Source organism: Polyergus mexicanus, unplaced genomic scaffold, assembly GCF_030449975.1.
Source record: "Polyergus mexicanus isolate NDT 795.1 unplaced genomic scaffold, iyPolMexi1.0 SCAF_9, whole genome shotgun sequence".
Lineage (NCBI taxonomy): Eukaryota > Metazoa > Arthropoda > Insecta > Hymenoptera > Formicidae > Polyergus > Polyergus mexicanus.
Window position 1 is genome coordinate 5,716,763 of NW_027223329.1, and position 26,917 is coordinate 5,743,679.

The window sequence follows — 26,917 nt, forward strand, 5'->3', positions numbered from 1 at the left end:
TGGGAGGAAGAGCTTGCGGCTCCAGGAGGATAATGTAAGTATCTTCTTTTTAAAATTTATGTCGGATTTATAAAATTAAATTAGGGAAAGCGCATTATACTAACAAGATATGTATTTTTTCTGTTTCAGAAGGAGCCTGCAGCAAATATTTCATATTTTTATTATTATTATTATTATTTTTATTATTTTTATTATTATTATTATTATTTTAACACACACACACACACACACACACACACACACATACATTTATATGATGTACACACAATGAATACATTGAATAAATATTATTATTATTATTATATTAAATAAATATGTCGATTATTTATGTGCTTCCTTCTTTCCTTTTCCTACGCATGCATGCATGCCTCGCACTATCTTTCACTTTATCTCTTTCTCCCGCGAACGTCATCCTTTTCCAACACCAATGCTATCCTTCTCCCTCGTGCCTGTGATCGCCTCGCGCTATTCTTCTCGCACTGCCTCGCGTATGCTCTCTCTCTTTCGCACCGCCTCGCGCTATCCCTCTCTTACACATTGCGGACGCCTCACGCTATCTCTGTCACACCTACTCGCGGAATCGTACCTTCGCGTTCCCTCTTCCCGCGGAACCCGCGCCTACCGTTCCGCCGCGGTTTCCCTCTCCGCAGACCCCGCGCCAACCGTTCCGCCGCAGTCCTCCACGTGACGTCATACCGCCGTGACGTCACCCCCCCCTCCTTGTGACGTCATACCCCGTGATGTCATACCCCCCGTGCCGGTTTCCCCTCGCCCCTCACCCGCCCCTCAGAGGACCATGGCTTAGAACCGGCCTAGCTGTACTACTCACTTTTGATAGCCAAGTCGATGGGAACATTGGTGAACAAGGACGTGACATCCAAAGAAATAAAAAAGAAATCCTTATTGATGCGTACATCCGAAAGATTTTTAACTAGTTCAAAACTATTATTGATGTGGCTATGTGCAACGGGAAAACTTTTGAGATTATGCCATGGATAAACGAGGATTGTACTAGGGGCTGTTAAGAGAGGAGACAATGAGTTGCGCTGAAGATGGCTGAAAGATTAGCCGAAACGTTCGCTTTGCGTTTATTTATGTAACGTTGAGTTTCTACAATATACTTTTTTGCGCCTTTATAACTGCACCTGGCTCTTATTGCCAATATATCCCTTTAATAGATTTATTTTTATATTATATATTTATATATATATGTATATAATACTGTATTTAAAAAATAAACTTTTGTCCAAAATATAATGAAAATTATGACATTATATTCTAAAAGAATTATAAATTAATACTTATTGACGTGTTGATGGCAAAGCCTTTCGTTACGCAATGAAAGCATTCGGGGAAAGAACGATCAGATACACATTAAAGACACAAAACAGTTTAATTGCGAAAGCGCAGCTTGAGTATACAAACGTTCGCCATTACGTTGAAAAAACAGGAAGAAGAAAAAGGCAGAACACAGAGCATAAAGTGATATATTGTATATTAGTAACTATAATAACGATGCCGAAGTCGACACTGAACGCAGCGCCGCTGCGCGAGCGCGAACTAAATCCGCTCAGATGGCAACCTAGTACCAACAATACTTAATAACAAAATTATTGTATCAAATAAATATTATATTAATCTAACTTTGGTGAATTGCAAAAAAATTTTATAAAATTAGAAACTTAATTTATATGTTATAAAAATAAGTATTTTAATATTAATATTATTTTAATATTAATATTATAATTTTAATATTATATGAATTATAATAATTATATGAATTATATATTATTTTAATTTGAATTAATTTGAATTAATTAATTCCTTAAATTAAATTAAACGCTATATGAAAACAAAAACGTGAAATAAAAATAAAATGACATTTTTTTTAAAAATAGAAATAAAAACATTATATATCGTTTCTCGCATTATCGTTTCTTGCATTACTCCTGACATTCTCACGATTTAATCGTAAGTTTGCTTGTCTAAATGCTTTTAAAATCTCTTTAAATTGTGCTTCTGTATAGTGGAATAAATGTTTTTTATGGCTTCTAAAAAATGGATATATAAGATTTATTAATTAAAAAGTAATATAGATCAAAAATAAAATATTAAATAATAGACAAATAAATGATATTATATGCAACTTACTTTTTCTTTTAATTTGAAATTATTTTTAGCTCCAGTCCAAGAGCACTTGGAAGCGAGATTATTTGTAAATAATTTTTGCAATACTCTTTTCATTGCATCTTTTGATGTAGTACCAACAATCATGATTAATATATTAACCTGCCATAAAATATTACTAATAAATCATATTCATAATGTTAATATGTTATACATATTTAAAAAAAAAAGATAAAAATGTATTATATACATACCAGCTGTGATTGTGCTTCCTCAGATACTAATATTGTATAATTTCTAAATTATTAATGTATTCAATACAATCCATTGGTAATTGTGGAAGCATATCAATATTGACGATGAATATTTACATTATTGTCATTATTTTCCAAAACATATAAACGCTCATCTATTTGTCTACACATTAATTTTATTTCAAGAACACATCGTAATATGAAATCGAGAGTTTCAGTAGCTGTAATAGCAAAATAATTAAAATATGGTTTTTGTATTTATATTTGGTTTTTTCTCTACTTATATATATATATATATATATAAATATTATCGTTTATAAAAATGATTATAATGTATACTGTTTATCTATTTTTCATTAATAAACATTTTTTTGAAAGTTACAAATAATACATATAATTTATTTACTTTGTATGACTTTGCTGATATGAATAAAATTCTTTTCATAATACATATAAAATTTTTTAGCAATGATTTGTTGGGATTGCTGGATAAGATATAAATATAATAGATACTATAAATTTTATTATGATTACATGTAGAAATAATACCATCTTTTGTAGGAATAATATTATTTTCTGCTTCTATGACAATTGGAATCTCATTCATATGTAGGATATGTGGATCATTATGACCAATATTTTGATTAACATCTTCATCTAAAAAACATATCTTTTATGAAAATATTACTTTTATTTTATAAATATATTTTCATATAGATGAAAAAATGTAAAAAATAAAATGTAAAATATCGGTTATACCTTATTCGTGTAAATTATTATTTAATTCGGGAATAGAATCATTGTCGCTGATTTTGTTTGCACTCGAATTATTTGAAAAAATATTATCTATATTTATTATTACCTAATATTTTCTAAAAAATATCTTTAAAATATTTTCTTATATAAAAACAAAATAACACCTAAGTGAATAATTGTATATATATTTATTAAAGACAAAAGTATAGCCTTCCAATATATTTTATCAAATAAAATTTTTATACCCTTTTCTTTTGAAATGCGATGTGAATTTTTTTTCTTCCTGAATCCACGACCTAATTGAGATTTCGATTCGGTATTGCTTTTTTCTTCTTTTGTAGAGCATGTTTGTATGAATCTAAGAAATTTTTTTTTTTTCAAAATGTTATTAATATTTTGTACGCAGTTAATCCACTAAACTTTTCATTAAATTATTTATTATATATATATATATAATTAATAATAAAAAGCAATATATATATATATATATATACTGCTTTTTATTATTAATAATAAAAAGCAATATATATATATATTGTTGCGTCCGCGGATCGAAATCGATATAACTCGAATCCGCGTGACACAACCGACACTCGCGTACCGCAAGTAAATAATTAACACTCCTTTGAAAGAACGAAAGGAACTTTAATATAATAACACAGAACACTATTATACAAGGAACACAGAACAATAACGGTTATCGTAATCTCGAATACGTCCGCCCGGAATGACATCCGTCGCGAGACTCTAAGATGGCCGATCTCTCTCCAGATGAACGCCGTTGTTTAACAACAACCCTTAGCAACGTTCTCCCGGAGACGGGTACAGCAGATTCAGGAATAACGGTCACAGACGACCCGCAGGGACGCAACAATATATATACTGCTTTTTATTATTAATTATAAATACATACCGTATTTAGCAAGTACGGTAACTCGGCAAATTATCTAATCATTTTGTGGTTTTTTACATTTTATAATACAATTACGTATATCCTTTCTTGGTCAATAAGAATACTTATCATCTTCTCTTAACCATAATGTTGGGATCACAGAATATATTTCATCTTCGTCATATTCAGTATGAAATTTGACAACTAAATAAATTAGATCATGCTGCAGAAAATATTGTTTGGAAATGACTTTTGAATTTATTTTATCATTAATTTTTTAAACAACAATCGCAAATATTATCTTGAAAGACTAGAGAGAGAATATTAATTACTGACGTTATTTTACATATAGTATCAGTATTAAATTAGTAATTTGATGAAGAAAACTGTACAAATAACATATATTTAATATAAGCATAAGTTAAAGAAAATTATCACAATAATAAAATAATATTAAAATTTTACATGAGCATATCGCGTAATGCTTTTTAGTACGCAATAAATATTACAAATTATTATGTTGTAACAATGCATCCCTCCACCGTTACCCGGCCGTCGATCCGCCGGAAGTCCGCCGCCCGACAAACACCGGTCGGGCACGGAGGCGCCGAGCGCCCATTTTTAAGATAATAACAAACGTTCCGATTTGTAACCGCCGTTTAGTCGCGTGTTTACCCGGAACCGTCGCCGCGCTCGGGTAACCGTACCGACCGTTCCCGAAACCACCCGAGTCGCGCGCGGCGGTTCACCGTTAAATAATATGCCTTAAACATTAAGGCATATTATTTAACGGTGAACCGCCGCGCACCCGCCGAAAAGCGGTATAAATAGGGCACGTTTTACATCTCGAGACCAGATCTTCCGCAATCGCCAGAGTCTGTAAGACGCCTGGAAATCCCGAACGATCCTGACACGCTTAAAGAGAAAGAAAACGGGGTTGGGAGTACCCAGCCTCCGCCGAAAGTTTGCGGCATCTCCAAGAGCGATCCTTCCAATCTTATACGAAAAGAGGAAAACGGAGTTGAGCGTACTCAACCTCCGTCGAGAGTTCTCGACACCTCGAACAAATCCGTCCACCTAAGTGCAACAGCGATCAACCAGTGGTAGAGAGTTCCCTGCCATTGACGGGTGTTCCCGTCGGCCGTTGCACTCCTGAATTCCACGGAAAGACCATCCCGGACGAAACGACAAAACGCTATTCACGAACCGACAGTAATTCCGCGACCGCCATTTATGAAATCGGACTCGCCATTAATATGACGCGCTAAGTCCCGCTCAGGGGGGGGATCTAATCCTGCCGCGACACCGATCGACGCACCCGAATCGATACAGGCGTGTCTAAGGACCGCCCACCGGCCGATCAAAATTATCGCCCGATAGTTAGCTGCCGAAATCACGATCCGCTAGCGTAATCGATATTATATCGAATCGCCGAAATCGCGCTCCGCGCCGCGCATAATGCATTTAATTCGGATGCACCGCGACCGACACGACCGCACCGCTAACCGATTCTGCATCTCACACATACACGAGTGCATTTTTGTCACACACATATCGTCATTCGCTTCACATACATACAATACTTTCGATACATTGTTACATCATACTTCTATATTATATGTTCGCGCACGCACTCGCTCGCCTTTCGTCTCACTCGTACACAACTACACACTCTCACACGCATACATCGTTTATACACATACACTCACTCTGTATACACTGTATACATACTTACACGCAATAAATTATATTTTACCTCACGTTGCTTTCGTTCGTCTCTCGACACCCTTTCACGAGCCCCGAATTCCGACCGAGTTATCCACGACCGCCTCGCAAAAGTGGTTTATTACAATGTAATAATGGAATTACTGCAAATTTATCATTCATTGGTAAGATTAAACATTTTGCTTTAATATTTTTACAATCGAAAGTTGATATATTTGATATTTCATGTATGTCAATGACTTTTATAGCTAAACTAAACGAAGGCTTTTCTATAAAATGAGATACATTTTGGAAAAATTTTCCAACTATTTTTATATCATTATTTTCATTTTTATAAATATTTGAAATAAGCATATAACTAGAATTCCTTAAAAGGACACAATTATTCCTTTGACATAATGATATTGTAAATTTATCATGAGAAAGTTTTTTATAGTATCTATAAATTTTCCCATCTTTATTACTTACTAAAGGTTTATCATCTTCTTCAGGCAAATTAAACATGTTAACAGATGTTAGACACTTTCTATCTTCAATAATTCTATTGTATATTTGTTGCAAAGGTGAATTTTTCATTTTCTTTTTTATTTTATTCATATAATTTTCAAATTTAAATGCACTAAAATTATCAACTTTTCCAAATAATAATTCATTATCACAAAGATGCAAAAGATTGTGCACGTTATATGTACAATAATATATTCATTACCATATATTTTTTTGTATTTTTCAACAAAATATCGAATTAAAGATTTTGCATATGTATTAAGCCTGATACATTCTGATGAACACAAAATTCTTATAGCGATATGTAAGCATACGAAATGTTTATATTGCATTTTAGGCAATTTTCCTTTCAATGCAACGGGACCTGTATATAATAGAAATTGTTTAAATTCTGTTGCTTTCCAATGTTCTATATTTTCTATAGATCTTGGTAGACAAAACTCTTCAGAGACATATTTTCGGAAAATTTTCATAATCTTTGATATTAATTTTATATCATAGTCATTTATTAGCTTGAAACGATTATTTCCCTTTTTTCCAATCCAAAACATCCCAGATAGCCAAGAATGTTAAAATCACATTTTGCCAAAGCTTTGCGACAAGGTATGCTTTAATTTTGACAACAATTGTCTAGCAAACATTTGTCTTGTTTTAGTTTGTCAAAAAGTTTGAAGCAAATTGACTGCAAAATATTTTGTCTCACGATGCTGTAAATAATAGAAAAAGGCTTGCTCGTAAATTTTACGCAAAGAAGAGCAGCGCCCATAGGTGTCGACCGAGCAGACAGATCTTTAGATGCGGCCTGGGCGTAAACCTTATGTGGTTTGGTCGGGACGGGTGGCGGTCGCTGGTTCCCCGGCCCGTGTGCCGTTTCCCGCCGACGGGTGGCAGTCTCGGGTAAGTACGCCGTCCTTGCCGCAGCGGGAGCAGAATTTGCGTGATGGCCGCTTGCAGTCGAGGCGGGTGTGGCCTCGTTGTTTGCATCGCCAACAGCATTCTTCTTTGCTGTAAGTGGCGGCCACGATCGGTGAGCTGGGTATGCTCCGTATTGGTGGTTGTTCTTCCTTTTGCCGGCGGAGGACTTTTTCGTGCTCGGTGGCTCGGGCGCTTAGGTCGGCGATGCTGGTGGCTTCTGCCGGCCGAATGTACAGCTGATAGCTGGAGTGTAGGTTATTATATGAGCGGGCCTTCTCTTGTGGCGTGTAGTCCCCAGCGCGTCTCATTATCGTTAGCAGGTCCGTGGCGTATTGGTCGAAAGATTCCCCCGGTCTTTGCCTCCTGGCCTGTGCGTCTTGTCGCAGCGGTGGGAGGTACTTCAGCCTGAAGACTGTGCAGAAGGCGTCCCAGGTGGTCCAGTCTTCGTAATTGTTGCGATACCATAACAGGAGATTTCCGCGCAACATCTCGGGCAGCCCTAGAAGGAATAATTCGTCCGCGTAGCGGTAGGATCGTCTGAGTTCCTCTATCCGCTCGAGGAACGCGAACGGATCTTTGTCATCAAAGCAAAGGCCCCATTTCCGGATTCGGTCTAGACTCGCGGTTGGGTCGGGTAAAGTCGGTTCGGTATGGTATGGGGTTGGCTCGGCTTGGCCTGGCGTTGCCTCTCTTTCGTTCGGCATGTCGGCGGTATCGTGTTCGGGGAACAGGTCTGGATTCTGGGTTACGAATTGACGCAGTCGATATCGCAATGTATCAATAGTTCCGGTACTATCGAGACCGTGTGTGACTAGAAGAGTCACGAGCTGGACTTTCGTAAGCGCGTATACCCAAGAGATTTTTATCGGGGTGCGTACGCAAGCTGGAGTCTCTACTGGACCCCTGTTCGGGCGCCATTGTAACGCGGTCATCTCGCTCAACGCTCAGATCGGCTCGTCGGTGTCTGGGTTCGAGAGGAGGAGAGATTCAAGCTTGCGTAGACACAGTATAGGTAGAAAAGATAATTTATTTTAGTTAGAAGCAAATATATACAAAGCAGCGTGCAGGGCCAGGCGGTGTCGGTCAACGGGCGGTAGGCGGAAAGCTGGTGTCAGGCGCGGGGCGATGTGCAGCGGACGTGCAAAGCGGCGGTAAGCGGCGAGAAATGCAAGGCGGCATGCGGCGGTAGCGCCAAGTGGACGCGGCTTAATTTCTACGGCGGTTTTATTTACAGGCGAGCTTAAGATTACGGTGCGGTTATAATTAGCAGGCTCTTAAGACTAGCAGGCTTATCATTAACAGGCTTATTACTAGCGCGCTTAGAACTAGCGGACTTATAGCTAACGGGCTTATTACTAGCAAGTTTATTCCTACGGCGCGGTTAGAACTAGCGGAGTTATAACTAACGGGCTTAAGACTACGGCGCGATATCTACAGGCGACTTATCAACTAGTGTCAGGATAGGTAGTTCGGTATTGCCGGCAGGCCCGAGTGTCACGTCGAGCTCCGCCTGCAACGGAAACCGGAGAAACCCGGCGGGGCTGAGAAAACCTCAGCCCGGGCTGGGACGAGGAACCGGAGAAACCCGGTAGGGCCAAGAGAAACCTCGGCTCCTAAGGTAGCGAGAGTCAGAGAAATCCGGCAGAGCTAAGAAAAGCCTTAGCCCCCAGAGGTAGCTGGTTAGGTCGGTGTCGGGAGTCGGATCGGAGGATGGGATCTGGTCCCGATGTCTCGGCCGGTCGGAAAATCTTTATCAGATGTCAAAACAAGAAAATAGCGCCAATGACGCGGTTTGACGGTAACTACATTGACAGCTAGGGCAATCTATGGGCAAATTCGGGTTTCATATTTATATACCTGGTAAGTCCGGCCGGTGCTCCCACTATCCGTTGTCGGTCCGTTGGTAGGTTCCGCGGGGGGGTAAGCGAGATAGCGTGGTCGGCGTACGTGCGAGTGAGATAGCGCGCATATTCTTAAACGACGCGTCAGAAAACATGATGGATTGCTTCACAAAAAATATTCTTCTCTGCCAGATTTATCGTACCTCAGAGTTTGTCGCAGAGTTTCTGAATCATCCTATACAGAGAATTATCACAAATTTGCTATCATGCCGTACACGGCAGGTTTGCCCTATTCTTGTCACAAATTTGCTGTCATCCCGTGCACGGCAAGGTTTGCTCTATTCTTGCCTTAAATTTGTTATCATGCCGTACACGGCAAGGTTTGCCCTATTCTTGCCACAAATTTGCTGTCATCCTGTGCACAGCAAGGTTTGTCCTGTTCTTGCCACAAATTTGCTGTCATCCCGTGCATAGCAAGGTTTGTCCTGTTCTTGCCACAAATTTGCTGTCATGCCGTGCACGGTAAGGTTTGCTCTATTATTTGCGTAAAATGTGCATCACACTATTGCAACAAACCTTGCCAGCAAAAGCTAAGCTTTTTCCGGACACACCTTGTTACAATTTTGCTGTAAAGGCATGCTCGGGTTTGCTGCAAACTTTGCGCAAAGTTTGCATCATTTTGCTTGCTGGGATTATAAGTGTTTTCATTTCACCAAGGCATACTAACAAGGGGGCCCTGCAACATGATAAAAATGGATTTTGATGGGACTCAGGTATGTTGTAGAGGTATTTGCCCTAAGTACCAGGCTAACGGGAATTTATGCACTACGGCTTGGTTTCTGAGAAAATCTACGGTAAAGTTTCACGCGCGGTATGTATACCAGTAACTGTGCTGCGTTGTCGAGCAAGCGAGCGCGGCGCAGTAGGCAAGGTTCACGGCTGGCACGCTGCTGGCCCGTGTTCAAGTTCCGTCGACGCGCGACTTTTTTTTCAATTTTTTTTTCTCGTTTACATATCTAATCTTACTTAATATCAATAACAAACATTGTATTACAAAGTTGCGGGGGAAAAAATTGCTATACAACGTACGGTTTTTGGTAAGATTGTGTACAGTTTTAAAACGAGCTCTTATTGTTAAAATCAACGATCTGCCCCATTTTCGAAATTCCAAGTATTTCGGCACCGTTCGCTCCTGTGTTTACCGTTAATGACCTTCCTCTTTCCTAGGGGGAAGACCTTAACGCAGGCCTCCCCTGATATAAGTGAAATTTGAAAAATAAAAGAAGTGTAACATGGAGAAAGCTGCTGCTCTAGAAGAAGGACCACCACAACCAGATCCGTCACAAGAAAACACATCGGACACAGAAGAGAGAGATGAGCAACGAAGGGTGAAATGACAAACGCCCTCAAATATTCCGAATCGTTGCTCCGAAATTTGAATCTACTCACGGATACACCGCCAACCGTGATTTCCGCTGCTTCTATTGCAATGGGAGAGGTCATAGGCAGGGAAATTGTTGATATGGTGGCTGACGGAAAAATCATCGACGTCGAGGAGCTGATCGGCATTGACGAGTTTGACGAATTACAGGAATATTCGCCGGTAAGTTGAATTTCTATGAGTACGAGTTGTTTCTCATTTTGTGCGAATTTATTGAAGTATACAATAATGTATCATGTATAGTGCAAGGGTGTAGCGGGAGATGATGAGGAATACATTGCTGAAGAATTCGCACCAGAGCCTAAAGATTACATTCCATTATCGTACAAAGAAAGAACAGTTGCTCTTGCTGCAGCCCATCCAAAGTGGTCCTTGAAAACTTTGCAAAAAGAGGATGCTCTCGCTTAAAACATATATGTTATATTTATCGATGGAGAGACGATGTAAAAAGAGGAGGAACCAACTTTGACAAATGGAAAACTATTGATAGTGAAACATACGAACGATTTCTGGAAGCACGGCAAAATTTGGAACAGGTAAACAATATCATAAAAACTAACAATAAATAACACATTGAAGAAAAGTGTAGAGTATTCTTATTATTGAAAACAGCGGAATCACATGCGTCTGATATGCTACGATTGATTAATTTTATTCTTATTCAGGTCATAACACGGACTTTACAGCAGTGGGCAATGAATGCTGCGTTTCCTTTTTTATCGGATTCCTTCCATTTCACCGCTAGCTCGACTTGGGTTGAGCAATTCAAAAAACATCATAGGATCAGACAGCGCAACATCACCAAATTTATCAGCTCTAAAGAGTTTGTCACAATGGAGGAAGTATTGGCAGCCGCTGAAAAATTCCAGGTGCAAACAAAAAAGCTCAACCCTAATTTCGATCTTGATTATGTTATCAATACTGATCAAACCGACTGCCAATACCAATCCACGTATAATAGATCGCTTGCGGAACAGGGGTCCAAAACCGTTCTTGTAAGAAAGAAAGATTTAAACAAAATAAGCCATTCCTACACGGCATAGTATTGTTGCGTCCCTGCGGGTCTGTGACCGTTATTCCTGAATCTGCTGTACCCGTCTCCGGGAGAACGTTGCTAAGGGTTGTTGTTAAACAACGGCGTTCATCTGATGAGAGATCGGCCATCTTAGAGTCTCGCGACGGATGCCATTCCGGGCGGACGTATTCGAGATTACGATAACCGTTATAGTTCTGTGTTCCTTGTATAATAGTGTTCAGTGTTATTATATTAAAGTTCCTTTCGTTCTTTCAAAGGAGTGTTAATTATTTACTTGCGGTACGCGAGTGTCGGTTGTGTCACGCGGATTCGAGTTATATCGATTTCGATCCGCGGACGCAACATTTTGGGGGCTCGTCCGGGATACAACGGAGCGGACGATTTTCTGGAGAATTGTGTGTTTTTTCGTCTATAAAAATGGAGATGGAACAGGAAAATTCGTCGACGGCAGGAGTCACGACGAGAAAGAGGAGTCGTCTGACTTCAACGGCGGCTACAACATCGGGACCATCATTGGAAACGGTTACGCTTCAGTCAGCGATGCGTGAGATCCGTGAGCTACGCGAGGAGCGATTACAGCAGCGAACCGATTTTGAGACGCAATTGCGCCAATACGATGAGCAGCGAGCTATATTTGAGGCACAACAACTACGCCAACGCGACGAAGCGTTACGTGGAATGGAGCAGAGAATTCGTCTGCTGGATGATAACAACCAGCTAAGTCGCTCTATGAACAGAAATTTTATGCCTAATGTTACGCCTAATTTTGAGAGAGACGCGCGTAATTCAATTAATATTAATACGGAATTAGGCTTTAAATTAAAGTCGGATATTTTTGACGGGACTGTTCCGCTAAGGGAGTGCTTCTCACAGTTCGAGTTAATCGCGCGAGCAAATAGGTGGAGTGACGCTGCGAAAAGCGTCGCTCTCGTATCATGTCTTAGAGGAAAGGCGCGTGCGGTATTGGAGTGTGTCGTTAATATTGAAAATCTCGATTAAAGGCAGATTTAAATCACATCCGAAACCCGATTTATGGTTTATGTTACTTGATATTTGTTAATTTTCTTTCTGTTTCTTTTTCTTAAGGAATTGAAGAAGATGTTTTATAGAATCTTCATTCGAAATTTGTTCTTCAAAGACCATCATTGAAGACTCTGTCTCTCCCCGGTTTTTGATCGTGGTTTTCCCGTGGGACGAAGGGCGAATGCCGAGACAGGGACTTGAGGTGTCCTCTTAGAAGGACGGTGGGTCCACGGGTGTTACCCCCCTCTTGTCCGAAGAGTCGCTCCCTTATGTTGAGATGCGGAGATGCGGCAGCATTGGACATTTCCGGAAATCAGGCGAAGAACGGGGGACAGCTACTGCAATTTCAAGATTTATCGAAGTCGATTGGGTTCTGGATTTTGACGGTGCTCGGTAACCTGCAGCAGCAGCTCAGGGTAGGGCAGGAAACCGTTTTTGTACCCTGGAGTCGACATTGGATATTCTTGTCAAGCGGGTTCGATGGCAGTATCCTGTATATTCCTGGAGGGTGTGTGATTGGGGCCGATAAATAATGGCGCTCGGTAACCTGTAGCAGCAGCTCAGGGTAGAGCAGGAAGTCATTAAGGCACCCTGGAGTCAACGCTTTGGAAGAAGAGGACAACGATCAACCCATTTAATTTAGAAGAGCCCTTCTACCATTGATTGTCGGGACGACAATCTTGAAGAGGGGGAGTAGTGTTGCGTCCCTGCGGGTCTGTGACCGTTATTCCTGAATCTGCTGTACCCGTCTCCGGGAGAACGTTGCTAAGGGTTGTTGTTAAACAACGGCGTTCATCTGATGAGAGATCGGCCATCTTAGAGTCTCGCGACGGATGCCATTCCGGGCGGACGTATTCGAGATTACGATAACCGTTATAGTTCTATGTTCCTTGTATAATAGTGTTCTGTGTTATTATATTAAAGTTCCTTTCGTTCTTTCAAAGAAGTGTTAATTATTTACTTGCGGTACGCGAGTGTCGGTTGTGTCACGCGGATTCGAGTTATATCGATTTCGATCCGCGGACGCAACAGTATGCATTAACTGCGTCCGGCAAGATATTTCCTTTCGTTTTTTTGTCCATGCAAGAACCGTCTGGAAAATTCGGTCCGATTGTTAAAAAAAAAGTCGACGAGCTTACCGATAACTTTAAAAATGTGATTGTGACCTGCACAAAATCCGGTAAGTTTACCAAACAAATCTGGGAAGAATTTTTGAAATCTTTCATTCACCCGTACGTTCGCCAAGAAAAATTTCTGTTGATAATCGATTCGTGGGGAGGGCAGACGGATCAGATACTCTATGATAATATCTTCGTAGACGACGTACAGGCATGCACCTGTACTGTTAAAGTAATTCCACCGAAATGTACTCCGCTCTGCCAACCGTGCGATGTCTATTTTTACCGCCAGATAAAAATTTTCATTAAAAAATTGCAAAACGCTCCTGAACTGTTAAAGGCAAATCGGGAAATCGCGTCCAGAGAGGATTCCATTAAAATTCATTCCTTACTTTTGCATCAATTGAGCGCACCTGCATTTCGGCCAATGATTAAATACGCGTGGTCCGCATCAAAATTAATTGACGAAAGAGACATATTTTTGAATGTAAACGAGCTTTGTTTCCCGATCTCACTCTTGAAACAGCCGTGCATCTGCAAAGCGGTAGGCTTCATAAAATGTGCATGATGTGACACCGTGTTATGCTTTGCGTGCTTTTATGATAAATACCACCTGTGGCGATGAAAATTCAATCGCACTATGGCGAAGAAAATTCAATCGTATAAAGGCATAAGCGGCCGCACCGATAGTACGGGCGCCGCCGCTGCGCGGCGCGCGCCGGGCTAGCTAACTCGGGAGCCGAAAGACGCTCAGGCGGCTACATATGCGCCGCGCACAGCTAGTACCGGGCACCTCCGCTAGGCGTCATACGTCGGGTACGCTTTTCCGTAATTAAAAGTCAACCCGCAGGGAAGATAAGCAGGCTCCCCGTGGAGTCAGGACGATCATTAATTAGCGAATTTCTCGCTACATTTACCCTTACAACACGGCGCCTAGTCGCCCGAATTACGTCAACAAGGAGATCAAGAGCAGCCAAGACGAAGATCCAGAAGAATATTTCTCCTCTGGAAGGAGAAATCGGCATACGCCAGCGAACCAGGCCGACGCCTCTGCACCTCCTAGCGAGGAGGAATACAGGCGCTGCCTCGCCATCGCCCGGCGCTAAGCGCCTCGACGCAGGCACATCCTCGCCTTCAGCTGGCGCCCAGCGCCCACGCTCCGACGCGTCCTCGCCTGCACCGGACGCCAAGCGCCACAGCTCAGGCGCCGTCTCGCCATCGCGTAGCGTCAAACGCTCCGGCTCGGGTACATTCCCTACGCTACCTAACGCACCACCGCAAAAGCCGAGGATTGTGCACATCACCTCCTGCACTCATCTATGACGACTCCCGACGCAACGCCGCAGTTCCCATCCAGGGAGGATCGACGCAAGAGCAACGAGGCAGCGGAGCAAGGGAGAAACAAAATTGGAGCCTTCGCCAACGACTGGAGAAACGACAGAACGACGACCGGCTTCGCCCATAATCCTTTCGTCGTCCGACGAGAGTCACGTGCGACCCAAGACGCCTCAGCCGAGAGAGCCATCACCCGACGGACGGATTCCGTGGTGGTTGCCTACCGGGATTCCCCCTGCATACCGATCAGTGGAAACCCAAACTGAGGAGCTCCCAGCCACGGGTACACAGGGGACCCAGACTCAAGGGTGCTCAACAGGGTGTCGAGATCAAGCGACGCAAACGCGGAAACGGGGAGGCCAACAGCGATACGTTCCGATTGATTATTTTTCGCGCCAATACTATCGCATGTAACATCTAACGAAAATATATACAGAATGATATATTGTAAAAACTATCAACTTTATTGATAAAAACCTCACGAGTCACTCTCCGTTCCTACCTCCATAGATCACCTCCATAGATCACTAGATAGTAGTAGATACGAAATTACCCTACACCACCCAAACGATTGTTTTTCTGATGTACACAGTGATAGCGAATAATTGAAACGCCTGCATGTATATATAATATAAAATAAATTAAATTACTACCGTACGTTGTATAGCAATTTTTGTCCCCGCAACTTTGTAATGCAATGTTTGTTATTGATATTAAGTAAGATTAGATATGTAAACGAGAAAAAAAATAAAAAAATTGAAAAGAAAAAGTCGCGCGCCGACGGGACTGGAACCAGTCAATGCGCTGGGATGAGTACTAAGAATTCAGTACGGTTAATACAATCTAGGGAATTCTCAGCGTTACCAAAGTGCTTTTATTGCGCGCATTGGTTAAATCGGAACGACTTTCTATGCAGTCTACGCGTTTTATGCGTAACTCGGAACGCACCCACACTTTACCATTTTTCATATTTATTTTAATTCTCTGCTTCTTAACGTTTTCGACCATCTAGCATAAAAATAAATATTCGCGTGGTATCACAAATCGCGTGTGATTTGGTGTGATTGCGTGGCAGGACGATGTTTTTAGTCACGGTAGTTCACGGTAAAAAGAAATAGCTCTGAAAAGCTGCAGCTATCCTTTAGTGGCCGCTTTAGTAGTGGTGGGGCATAACTGTTGCGTTCTAGTATGGTATATAGTTCAGTATTCTTTCTGTGTTCAGGCTTCTCTTTGTATATATATTTCAAAAAAAACATGGAATATACGTTAGAAGATGCTTTCGAAACGCTAAAAGATAAGAAAATAGAACAAGAAAAAAAAATAGAAGATTTAATAAATAAAATATCAAACAATGAGGTTTTTACTCTGAAACCATCAAGTTCACTCGAGGATGTGAAAATGAAACAAAAGAGATTATGCCAAAGCTTGTTTAAAGAAATTCAACAAGTTGAACCTGAAGATTATCCAATTCTAAGAACATCTGATTTACGTGTAGAAGTAATGATTGAAATGGAAGAAGAGATTCGTGATATGCAAGATCTCCTCAACAGTTTAAAACAGAAGCTTTCTGATATTCAAGAAGATATCATATAGTAAGTATAATAATACAAATTGTAAGTATAAGAATGCAAAAATTTCATTACAATTTATGTATTATTATCATATTTATTACAGTTTGAAAAATAAAAAAGATGGACTTGAGAAAATGCGAGAAGCTTATTTGGATATGGAAGAGACTTTTGCAAATGAGACTTATGAGAAGGAATTTGTTGTAACTAAACGTATATTTCAACAAGTGAAGAACGATTTAGTACGTAAACTTGAGACACTTATTTTATATATTTTTTATTAGATAAAATTGTTTTACATAATATCAGATATAGAACTAAAAATCAATATTTCATTTGGTAAACTCTTTTTACAGTATACTGTAGTTGATACAATTTTTTCTGACAATGATGGCTTTAAGGAATTATTAGCGGTAAGTAATATTATTTTTATAAAATGCAATCTATATTTTTTATAAAATTGGTTAATTATATGAATGTACAAAATTGTATTTTAATGATATAATTATAATTGTATGAATAATTTTAGGCTCTAACATCCGCTTATATGAAAGGGGGAGATGATATTTATGTAAATGTTACACCAGATATTTGGTTTTATGTAAATTTTTTAATAGAAAATGACATAGTACAATATCATCGTAATGACAAAACTAAAATTAGAATGACCGAGTTATTATAATACATCCAACAAATATTTAATTGTATGATATTACAAACTTATTTTATTGCTGATACAACATAATAAATTGTTTTAAAAATGTATTTTTCAAACTGCTATAATAATTTATTTTATATTATATTAATATTTTAATTGCAATTTTGTATTGTTTATCTTATCTGTAATATATATATATATATATATATATATATATATATATATATATAACACACACAATACACCAGAATATGACAATTACATAAAAAGTCCTAAATTATAGATATATATATAAGAATAAATTTAATTAATATTGTATAATATTGTATAATATTTTACATATAATATATTATACATCATTTATATATAATACACACACATACCTATATATATATATATATATAGATTAAGCAATCTACATAATATGACTACACCTCGTTTTGTTTAGAATAAAAACTAGAGACGTAAAGTGGAATGACATTCGTGTCTTTACTGTATATATTTTAAATTCATGAATCAGAAACTTTATCCATGATTTTACGAATATAATATCTCTGATAAAGTTTCTGATTCATGAATTAAAAATATACACAGTAAAGACACAAATGTCATTCCACTTTACATCTCTAGTTTTTATTCTAAACAAAACGAAGTGTAATCATATTATGTAGATTGCTTAATCAAAAAATATAGCTTAGTACAGATCGCGTAATATACTCGAGATATGAAAATCAACATATTAATTATGTTATTTAAATAAATATTATATGTATTGACATATTTTCTGAAGAGCATTGGAACAGAGTATACTGAAATGCTTCTATCGAAAAAAATGAAAATTATTCACAAAATTTATAAGTCGTGAGGAAAAATAACGGATATACAATATACAAGCCTGGTTTACACCGATATACTTTAATATGTACTAAATATACTAAATTATACTAACCAATCACAACCATTTCATTCTTTAGAGGAATGACTATGACTAGCCAATCTAATACTTAATACATATTAAAGTATATCGGTGTAAACTAGGCTATAAATAGCTGCCTATTATGAGACATCATTAATAGGAAACAAATATAAAATTTTATTTATGAATACTTCATAATTAACTTAATATTCTTAACTTAATATTTTCTCTATAATTTTGCTTAATTTTAGAAATCAATATTACAAAATTGATGTAAAACACTCCTCTATTGTTATAACAGAAATAATGTTTCAGATTTTTTAATCATCAATGGTAAACGAGGGAATTTCTACATTGTTTTCATTTTTTTCGCTTTTCTTGTAAAAAATACGTCTTATAATATGATATACTATAATTATTATATTATAACTAATATACCATAATAAATTATTATAATTAATTAATAAGGGAGCAGGTATTTTTTACCACAAAAAAGGAGATCTCTCTCTTAATATTCTTACTCCCCAGCGGTGCCATTCGGTTCGAGCGATCCACAACTCCTGTGCTGATTCCAAGCAACTCAAAATTCCTGCTCCTTTCCAGGTCGTCATACCAGAATCCATATCCTTTGGCTGCGTTATAATATCTAATTGTTCTACAATAACATTTTAAAAAAAGATATTGTCTTTTAAACAATAGAAAATTTACAACTATCTATTATTAATGGCACACAAATCAAAACAAGACTTATAGACTTATAGACTTATATCTTAAGATATTAATCTATGTATAAGTCTGTATAAAAGACATATATTCCGTCCAAAGAGAGAATGATCTCGATGGTCCGCGCATAAGCGGGCAAAGTGGAGAAAACTCAATACCATATACGTAAATACGGCTTCCGTGGGTGGAAATCTGCGCGAAACGGACGAGTTTTCGTCCGGACCGAGGTCATTCTCTCTGAACAGAGTATAATTGTATAATTTTATTTTGATACTACCTACCAGGCCTGTACATGTAAGGTGTCTGAAGGGATATTCGATTGCGAAGCCATGTACCAATACCTTTAAATTTCAAACCCGATCCGACGACTAGCACGCAACTATACATTTTTCTTTTGAAATCTTCGTTGGCTATGGAAATAAAATTAATTATATGCATATTCTCTTTTACTTATAAACTCATTTTCGGCGAATAAATAATTTTATACTTACAACATCGTTCAATGCTTTGTAATATGGCTTGATCAAGACCCAATAATTGTTGTGGAACCACAAAATCTCGAGGAACCTCTAAATCACGATTAGACAAACTAGGTGCAGAATCACCAACCGCGTCAACTACGACTTCGTCTTCGCCCGTAATTGTAGGTACAGTCGCCGTTTCCTCCTGCATTTCTGATGAATGATCTAAAGATTCTTTAATTCCACGTCTCTGAAACAAAAATAAATCTAGTCGAACTTAAATGATACTATTAATATGTATTAAAATAGAAACATGTTAAAAATTAAACTTGAGAAATATGAAGTGATATTATTCTCTCAATCTTATTTATAAAATTTTCATATAAATATTAAAAATACATTTTTTTTAATGTTTATCTTTGTTTTATATAAAAAATTAATATGTACATATTAATTAATTACCATTTTTTTTATAAATAATATTTTGTAAAAAAATTTTACATAATATTTCAAGCAAATATACTTGTTTGAAAAAAAGACACTTACACTCGTTTCTCTTAAATAGTTCTCATCATAAGGATCTTCTGGATCTCCTAATGATCGTTTTTGAACATGAACATTATGAGTTCCAGTAATTCTAAACAACTCAGGTTGAAATAAGCTCAAAGGTGCTATTAAGCATTCATCGCCTACCTATTACGAATTTCAATACAATTTTATTATATATAAAAAAATAATTTCTTTTTTCTTTTTATAAGAAGAGCGAATAAAAAGATACCTGCAAAGTATATTTCTCTGTTTGTTGTTTTGGCTTTCTAACAACAAATGTTTTCTCCTGTGAGCCACATATATTTAAATCCACGTGACAGAAATCTATCTTTAATTGATCTAAAAGCAACGCATCCAATTTGTTGATGGGATCGCATAATTTGTACGGAAACGCGGACTTTTGTAAAAGCCAAAAAAATGTCTGTGTGACATCTGCACTGCCATAATCCATACGTACTCGCGTATCTTTATGAGAAATTGCGTCTTCCACGCATGATACTGATATTTTCTGTGCTCCAACATCTACTACACATGCATAACCCAAACCTGCACCAAACAGCGCGCCTACATGATCCTATCAATGATAAAATAGCAATTATATTTTAATTTCAAATTATTTGTTAAGATATAAAACAGTTGATTAAAATAAAACATTAGAAATATAATAAATTAAAACATTTATAAAATTTTTTTTGTAAGTTTATATGTAAAAATAAATAGCAAATATATTAGCAATATTATAAGCAAAAACTAACTTGTAATAGAATGCAACGACCAAAACCAATTTCATCCAATAATAATGTAGTCATTTCCTTCAAATAAGGTCGATGATAGATATCAGGTACAACAAGCACTGCACGATAGTGTTTTAAGTCTCTCAAAGGAATATCCAGCTTTACAGTCAACACATATTCCCAGATTGTTTTTAAATCTGCCATAACAGCTGTTAAACTGCCGCCTGGACCCATATGCATGTTAAGTTCACCTCTTTTATAAGGAAAATGGATATTAAAATTAGATTCTTCCTCTGGATCTAATGACAAAATATCATCACCAACAATTATATCACAGTCAGTTTTTGTCCATTTCATGTTGCATGGCGAAGAGATTTCTGGGATGGATCGGCGATTGAAGGCTGCTATTTGCTGTGGTGGAGTTGCATATCTTCGACTTCCATCCGATTGTAAGCAGGATTGTAAAGTATGTGATACTTGTAGTCGAGACTCTTCCATTGCTTGCGTTAACTCCTTTGTCTATAAAAGCTAATGTTGATAACAAAATTCTCTTGTCATATCATATGTATTTATACTTACTAATATTACAGCTGGTGGTAGAAAACTGTCCTTGTATTTTATTCCACTTGGTAAACGTCTCCTTGCCACTGCATGTAACAATGTAACAGGCTTCAGATCAGAAGCACGACCCATACGCAAATACATAGAGCCAGGATGAATAACAATGATAGTTTGTGCTTGGATTTGCTGAATAAACATTGATTGTTATACATATTTGTTAATAAACAAACAAAAGAGGAAATAATATATATAATCTCGAAAAAAATTCACAAATATTTCTTTTTACAAATGTTTTTAATAATATATAGATATTATTACTTCTGCTTCCTGATAAACTGGCATTTTCTCGCAATATAATGTCGAAATCGCTTTGTTTGAATTTATCCCTCTTCTTTTATCATTATTTGTTTCTTTTAAGATGTAATATCAGTACAAAGTATAGAATATTTTCTTTCTTTTTTATATATATTTTTATATTTTTCTCTATTTCGGTATTTTATTTCAATTTTCGTAAGCTTTCAAAAATTGGCAACGATATTTCATATCATGACTTAAGGTCATTTTACACTATGGATTGCATAGAAAGCCTCTAGGAGAGAGAGGCGCCAACCCAACCAGCCTTTTCATGATTGGCTGGCATAATATATTTGGTCATTGCGACGCCAATCCAAAGCAGATGGGATACGAATTCTCGGACCGAAAATATCAAATGTTTAGAGTTATATTACGCATTATATTTTGTAATATGCGTAATATATAACCTTAAAAATTTGATATCGTCGATCCGAGAATTCGTATCCTTTCTTCTTCTTTTTTTTCGTGTGGGGATTGGCTCCGACAAATACTCATCACACGGCCATCAACTAGTTTATAGGCAGTGTTGCCAGCGTAAAAAAATATTTTGTACCAACTAAATGATAAAAAAGTATCAGATTGTACCAGATATATGATAAAAAGTACCAGACTGAATCATATATATATATATAACAATTTAAAAATTATATATTCTATCTTGAGAAAAAGCAGAAAAGAAATAAATTAAAATTACTTGAATACATTAAACACAAACTTAAATATGCATTTAATATTTTGCTTTATTTTTTATTAATGTTTCAGAAGGTTCCCATGTATAACAATTTTCATCATCTATAACCCAGTAAGCAATTTGATAACAAATTGTTGCCAAATTGGCATCAAATTCGCTCAAAACTTGGTAACAAATCTAGTGCCATCTGTGTCCGCATTAAGCTTGTGTTTTGGTGACAAAGCTTGTTGACATAACCTGACAGCAAATTGACGGCAAAAACCGAGCAAAGCTTGACATGATTTGACGTCAAATTGATGGCAAAAATCGAGCAAGATCTGCGCAAGACAATCTGATAGCAGATTGTCAGCAAAAACCGAACAAATTCTGCAGCTTTTGGCCATTCATATAAAAATATATATTTAAATAGATTTAAAGCCTTAACCCTAAGTAATAAAATGATGATAAGTTTTGGTCATAAAATGACCATTAGATAATTAGACATTATATAAAATCATATATTAATATGTTAAAACATATAAGTAAATTCAAATAACTTAATTTATAAAATTAAGGATCTTTTTGGACAGAAATTGTTTTGAATAAGTGAAAATCGAACAATTATCTGTCCGATTTGCCAAAAATCAATTCAATATCTGAATTTCCTGTATAAGAATTATGTCAAAAATTGAACTGATAGAAATATATATATTATAATATTATTAGCATTTTGTAGGCTTTATATACACTCATGACAAGAATTTGAATACGGGTATAGATAATGAATAACGCGCCGCATAGCGATAAGCGACTGAACTATTTTATAATACTTTGTAATAAGCTGCAGATTTTGTTCGGTTTTTGCTGCCAATTTGCCATCAAATTGCGCACTCTAGATCCTGCTCAGTTTTTGTCGACAATCTGATGTCAGTCATGTCAGCAAGCTTTGCTCGGTTTCTGCTGCCAATTTGCTGTGTAGTTATGTTAGCAAGCTTTGCTTGATTTTTGCCGGCAATCTGCCAGCTTAATCGGTAATAACAACTCTTGTACGCGATCGAGTTCGGCGATCTCCTCGCTCCACCAGTACGCCGCCCTTCGCGGGCGGGGGTTGATTCGGGGCATCGCGAAGTCGCAAGCGTCGCTGAGCGCGCCCCGGAACCACTCAACTTCTTTATTAATCCCTCGCCCTTCCCCCCCGGGACACGGCCAGTCGGCCGCAAGGACGGCTGCGATCAGCCTGTCCGGGCTCATCTTCTTGAGGGCCCATCTCCTCGGCCGGGCATCTCCCCGGTCTTGGGCGCGGCTGAGCACCCCGTGCGGGTGGCATTTAGGACCACCTCTATATAGAGGTGGTCGGAGAGCGTCTCGCACTCTGCCACCCGCCAACTTACTATCATTCGTGCGGCGGAGGGGGTGGCCCACGTAAGATCCAGGACCGATTCCCACCGCACTAGGGTGCTCCTCGACCCTGTGTTTATAAGACACAGGCCGAGTGCCGCCGCCCAATCCTGTAGGGCCTCGCCCCTGGCGTCCGTGAACCGGGAACCCCAACGCGTTGACTTTGCGTTGAAGTCCCCGGCCACAATAATGGGACGGGGCATCTGTCGGCGGAAGCATGCCGACACCCCGTCCAAGAACGCCTCAAACTGGGCGAGGCCCACGCTGGGGGAGATGTAAACCCCCAGCACGGAGATGGGCCCCCATCTGACCACCACCACTCCCGCCCCGGCCTCGACCGGTGTGCAAGGTGGGAGTGTGGGGTCATTCCTCCACGTGATCGCGACGGAGCCTGCCCGGTCGCCGATCCAGCATGGATTGGCTTCCGGGACACAATATGGCTCCGCCGCGATCCCCAACCCGAAACCACGCTCCGCCAGGCTGTGCAAGAATAGGTCTTGCGCCCGGCGGGCGTGGTTCAGGTTGGCCTGCAGTATGCCTAAGGGGGGGGGGGCATTATTTGACGCCCCCCGGTTCCGCCATCTCCACCTCCGCCATAGGGGCGGATGGGGTGGCGGCTGCAGGCCGGGCCTTTGGTGGCCTCTTCTCCTTAGGGGCCTCCGAGGAGGCCCCGCTATCCTCCGCCCCGCGTTTGCGGGTGTCGGAGGGTGCTGCGGTACCCTCGGCCGGTTCTGCCGGCCGAAATCCCGCCGCGGCACTCGCCGCCGGGAGCGTCTCCCGTCGTTGGTCCGGCCGTTTTTTAGGGGGGGTGCACCTCGCACTTCCCACCCTATGGTCGGCCGGACGACCCAGTCCGGAACAAACCGGGCACCTGACATTATCGGCGCAGTCCCGCGCCAGGTGTCCCGGTTTGCCGCACCTGTAGCAGCAGCACCGTCTATCTATGGGGCTGCTGCAGTGCTGCTGGACATGTCCCTTCTCCAGGCATCTAAAACACTGGAGAGGGCGTTTGTCCAGCAGCTCCACCTGTGCCCGGGACCATCCAACTTGGATGGCCCGGGCTGCCGCCACTTTGTTGGCGGCCCTCAAAGGGCACTGCACCCATGCAGTGCCCAAGCCGCGGGTGGGGAACTTAATGTCTCCCACCCGCACTTTCTCCGCCGCACAGCCTCCTCCCCCGGCGACGGCCGCCGCTATGTCGGCGGCCGTAAGGGAGCGGTCGAGGCCGCGGAGCCGCAGCTCCGCCTTCCTGACGGGTCGGGCGAGTCGGACCTCCTCTTTGCCGGCAAATACCCGGCAAAGGTCCGCGTAGAGGGCGTCGGCCCTCTGTGCCGCCGTCGGTTGGAGCATCTTCCTACCAGGAACCTCGAGTGTTCTCTTTCCGAAAGACGACAGTCAAGGTGTATGCCCAAGAATCTGCACAAGTAAGTCGATGATATATGATTATTTAAAATTTTTTAAAAGAGAAAGAGAGCGGATCCACACGCTTTTTCGTAAAAATTTTCGGAATCATGTATTTGTAGGGATGTAAAAATTGCGATGTCGTCCGCTAATTGAATAAGTTCGCAGTTCCTACTCATGTTAGACTTGAGTTTAGAGATAGAATTTAGATATTAAATAATGTCGGACTAAGGATAGATCCCTGAGGGACTCCTTTGTAGGAGTGAAACTCGTCGGTAAGCTCTCCGTTGATACAATACTGTATTTTTCTGAAGCTGATAAGGTTGTGGATGAATTGGCGTAAGATTGAAGGTAATCCAATCTCTTCAAGATCCTTCATTAAAATGTTCGGGATAACGTCGTCGAATGCATTGGTTAAATCCAAGAACAAACAAGCTATAGAATTTCCTTTGGTGAAGCCACCTTGAACTTCAGTAATAAGAGAGGAAAGATTATCCTGACAAGATCTGAACTTCCTGAACCCAAATTGAGAGTTTGGAAGTTTTAGGTTGTGTTCCAACCACCAGTCCAATCTTAGCAGAATTAATTTCTCAAGCAATTTTAAACAACAAGAGGTAAGGGAAATAGGTCTATACTTTCCCAGAGGATTTGAAAATAAAAAAACAAGAGAGTGTCTCCAAGCATCAGGAAAAAGACCCATAACAAAAATATGATTGAACGTTACAAGTAAGAGCAAGTGATATTCGCGAGGAAGACGAAAAATAATACGATAATCGATTTGGTCGATGCCAAGTGAGGATCTTTTTTTGAGGGAATGAATAATATGTAGAAGTTCCTCCTCTTTAAATGGAGAGTCAAAATATTTACATACGTGATCATTAGAATTAGTATCATGGAAGATCCTCTGCTTGTGGAGGCAGGCAGTGTTGTTCTCGGGGACGCTTTTTTCGCGTATGCGCAGCGCAGTGGTAGAGAAATCCAGCGACGGCGTATATAGTTAGTATGTAGTGTGCACACAAGGGCAATTAGGCGCGAAAGTTTTGACGGGTTCCAGAGGAGGCTAAGCATAGGCTAGGTAAATAATAATAAATAGATATTATTTTTTTATTAGTATGGAGGATAAAAACAAAAAAGGAGCCATTAAGAAAGAAAGACGTTTTGTTAATGCGTGACTAGATGAAGATAATTTTAAAGGATAGTTGGCTCCTCATCCAACTGAAAATAGAGCTTTTTGCAATTTATGCAATACTACCATCAGATGTAGCAAAACAAATTTAATACGGCATTCGCAAAAGGCCAAACATATAGAACAAGTAAATCTTCAAAGCCCTGATCATAATAATAACAATGGTCTGCATAGTGATAAAGTTAAACGCGCGGAAATAAAATTAGCAGCATTTTTTTCGGAACATAATATTGCTTTTTATATTGCAGATCATTTAATTCCTTTATTTTTAACATTATCTCAGTAGAGGTTCCATAGCACCCTTTTTCTTATAAACGTGACACATACCTAAAGGCCACATTTAATGCGCATGCGCGAATAAAGCGTCCCCGAGAGCAACACTGGAGGCAGGAGGAAGATATAAAATTGTTTTGATTCTGCATATCTGCAGGTATACCAAAATTAGATTGAAGAATGAGTGAGATTGGGTTGAGAAATCTGTTCTTAAATCTCTTGATAATTTTCCAGATCTGTGAAATGGGAGTGAAGGGCCAGAGATTCACAGTATTCTCTCCAACCATTATGTTTGGCAGAGTGTAAAACTCGTCTAGAAATAGTCTTCTATCTTTTAAGAAGAATAAGATTATTGAGACAAACATCATTTCTGAATTGCTTAAGAGCTAGTTTTCTTTTCGCGACCGCATCAAAACACTCCTCATTCCACAACGAGGTCGGAGGAGATGTAAATTTTTTGCGATTGCATGTTCGAGGTGGAGTGAGCGAGAGAAT

At 39.2% G+C, this 26,917-nt stretch overlaps 3 protein-coding genes and 2 pseudogenes across 4 annotated transcripts in view; 4 read left to right on the forward strand and 1 right to left on the reverse strand.

Annotated features, from left to right (window-relative positions):
- The first annotated feature begins 9,048 nt into the window (after positions 1 to 9,048).
- LOC138936285 (uncharacterized) lies at positions 9,049 to 13,407 on the forward strand (annotated as a pseudogene).
- Positions 12,787 to 15,576, forward strand: LOC138936520 (uncharacterized; annotated as a pseudogene).
- A 323-nt stretch (positions 15,577 to 15,899) lies between these two features.
- Positions 15,900 to 17,325, forward strand: LOC138936264 (uncharacterized protein PF3D7_1120000). The gene is made up of 4 exons (XM_070301529.1): positions 15,900 to 16,562; positions 16,645 to 16,780; positions 16,895 to 16,951; positions 17,068 to 17,325. The coding sequence occupies exons 1-4, from the start codon at positions 16,159 to 16,161 to the stop codon at positions 17,218 to 17,220; spliced, it is 750 nt and encodes a 249-aa protein (XP_070157630.1). The 5' UTR covers positions 15,900 to 16,158; the 3' UTR covers positions 17,221 to 17,325.
- A 535-nt stretch (positions 17,326 to 17,860) lies between these two features.
- Arp8 (Actin-related protein 8) lies at positions 17,861 to 21,983 on the reverse strand. 2 transcript variants are annotated; one of them, XM_070301037.1, is made up of 8 exons: positions 21,459 to 21,983; positions 21,159 to 21,326; positions 20,601 to 21,098; positions 20,075 to 20,419; positions 19,843 to 19,989; positions 19,327 to 19,546; positions 19,117 to 19,245; positions 17,861 to 18,767 (listed from the first exon to the last, which is right to left on the reverse strand). In XM_070301037.1, the coding sequence occupies exons 1-8, from the start codon at positions 21,480 to 21,482 to the stop codon at positions 18,595 to 18,597; spliced, it is 1,704 nt and encodes a 567-aa protein (XP_070157138.1). In that variant the 5' UTR covers positions 21,483 to 21,983; the 3' UTR covers positions 17,861 to 18,594. The 2 variants fall into 2 exon arrangements, with proteins under 2 accessions (XP_070157138.1, XP_070157139.1); XM_070301038.1 differs by lacking the exon at positions 21,459 to 21,983 and having other exon boundaries at positions 20,601 to 21,107; positions 21,159 to 21,240.
- A 347-nt stretch (positions 21,984 to 22,330) lies between these two features.
- The window catches only part of Cow (Proteoglycan Cow), a 759,293-nt gene continuing 754,706 nt past the window's right edge, over positions 22,331 to 26,917 (forward strand). Inside the window, exon 1 of the mRNA XM_070301119.1 lies at positions 22,331 to 22,353. The gene's annotated coding sequence lies outside the window, so the exon portion shown is untranslated. The remainder of the gene's footprint in view (positions 22,354 to 26,917) is intronic.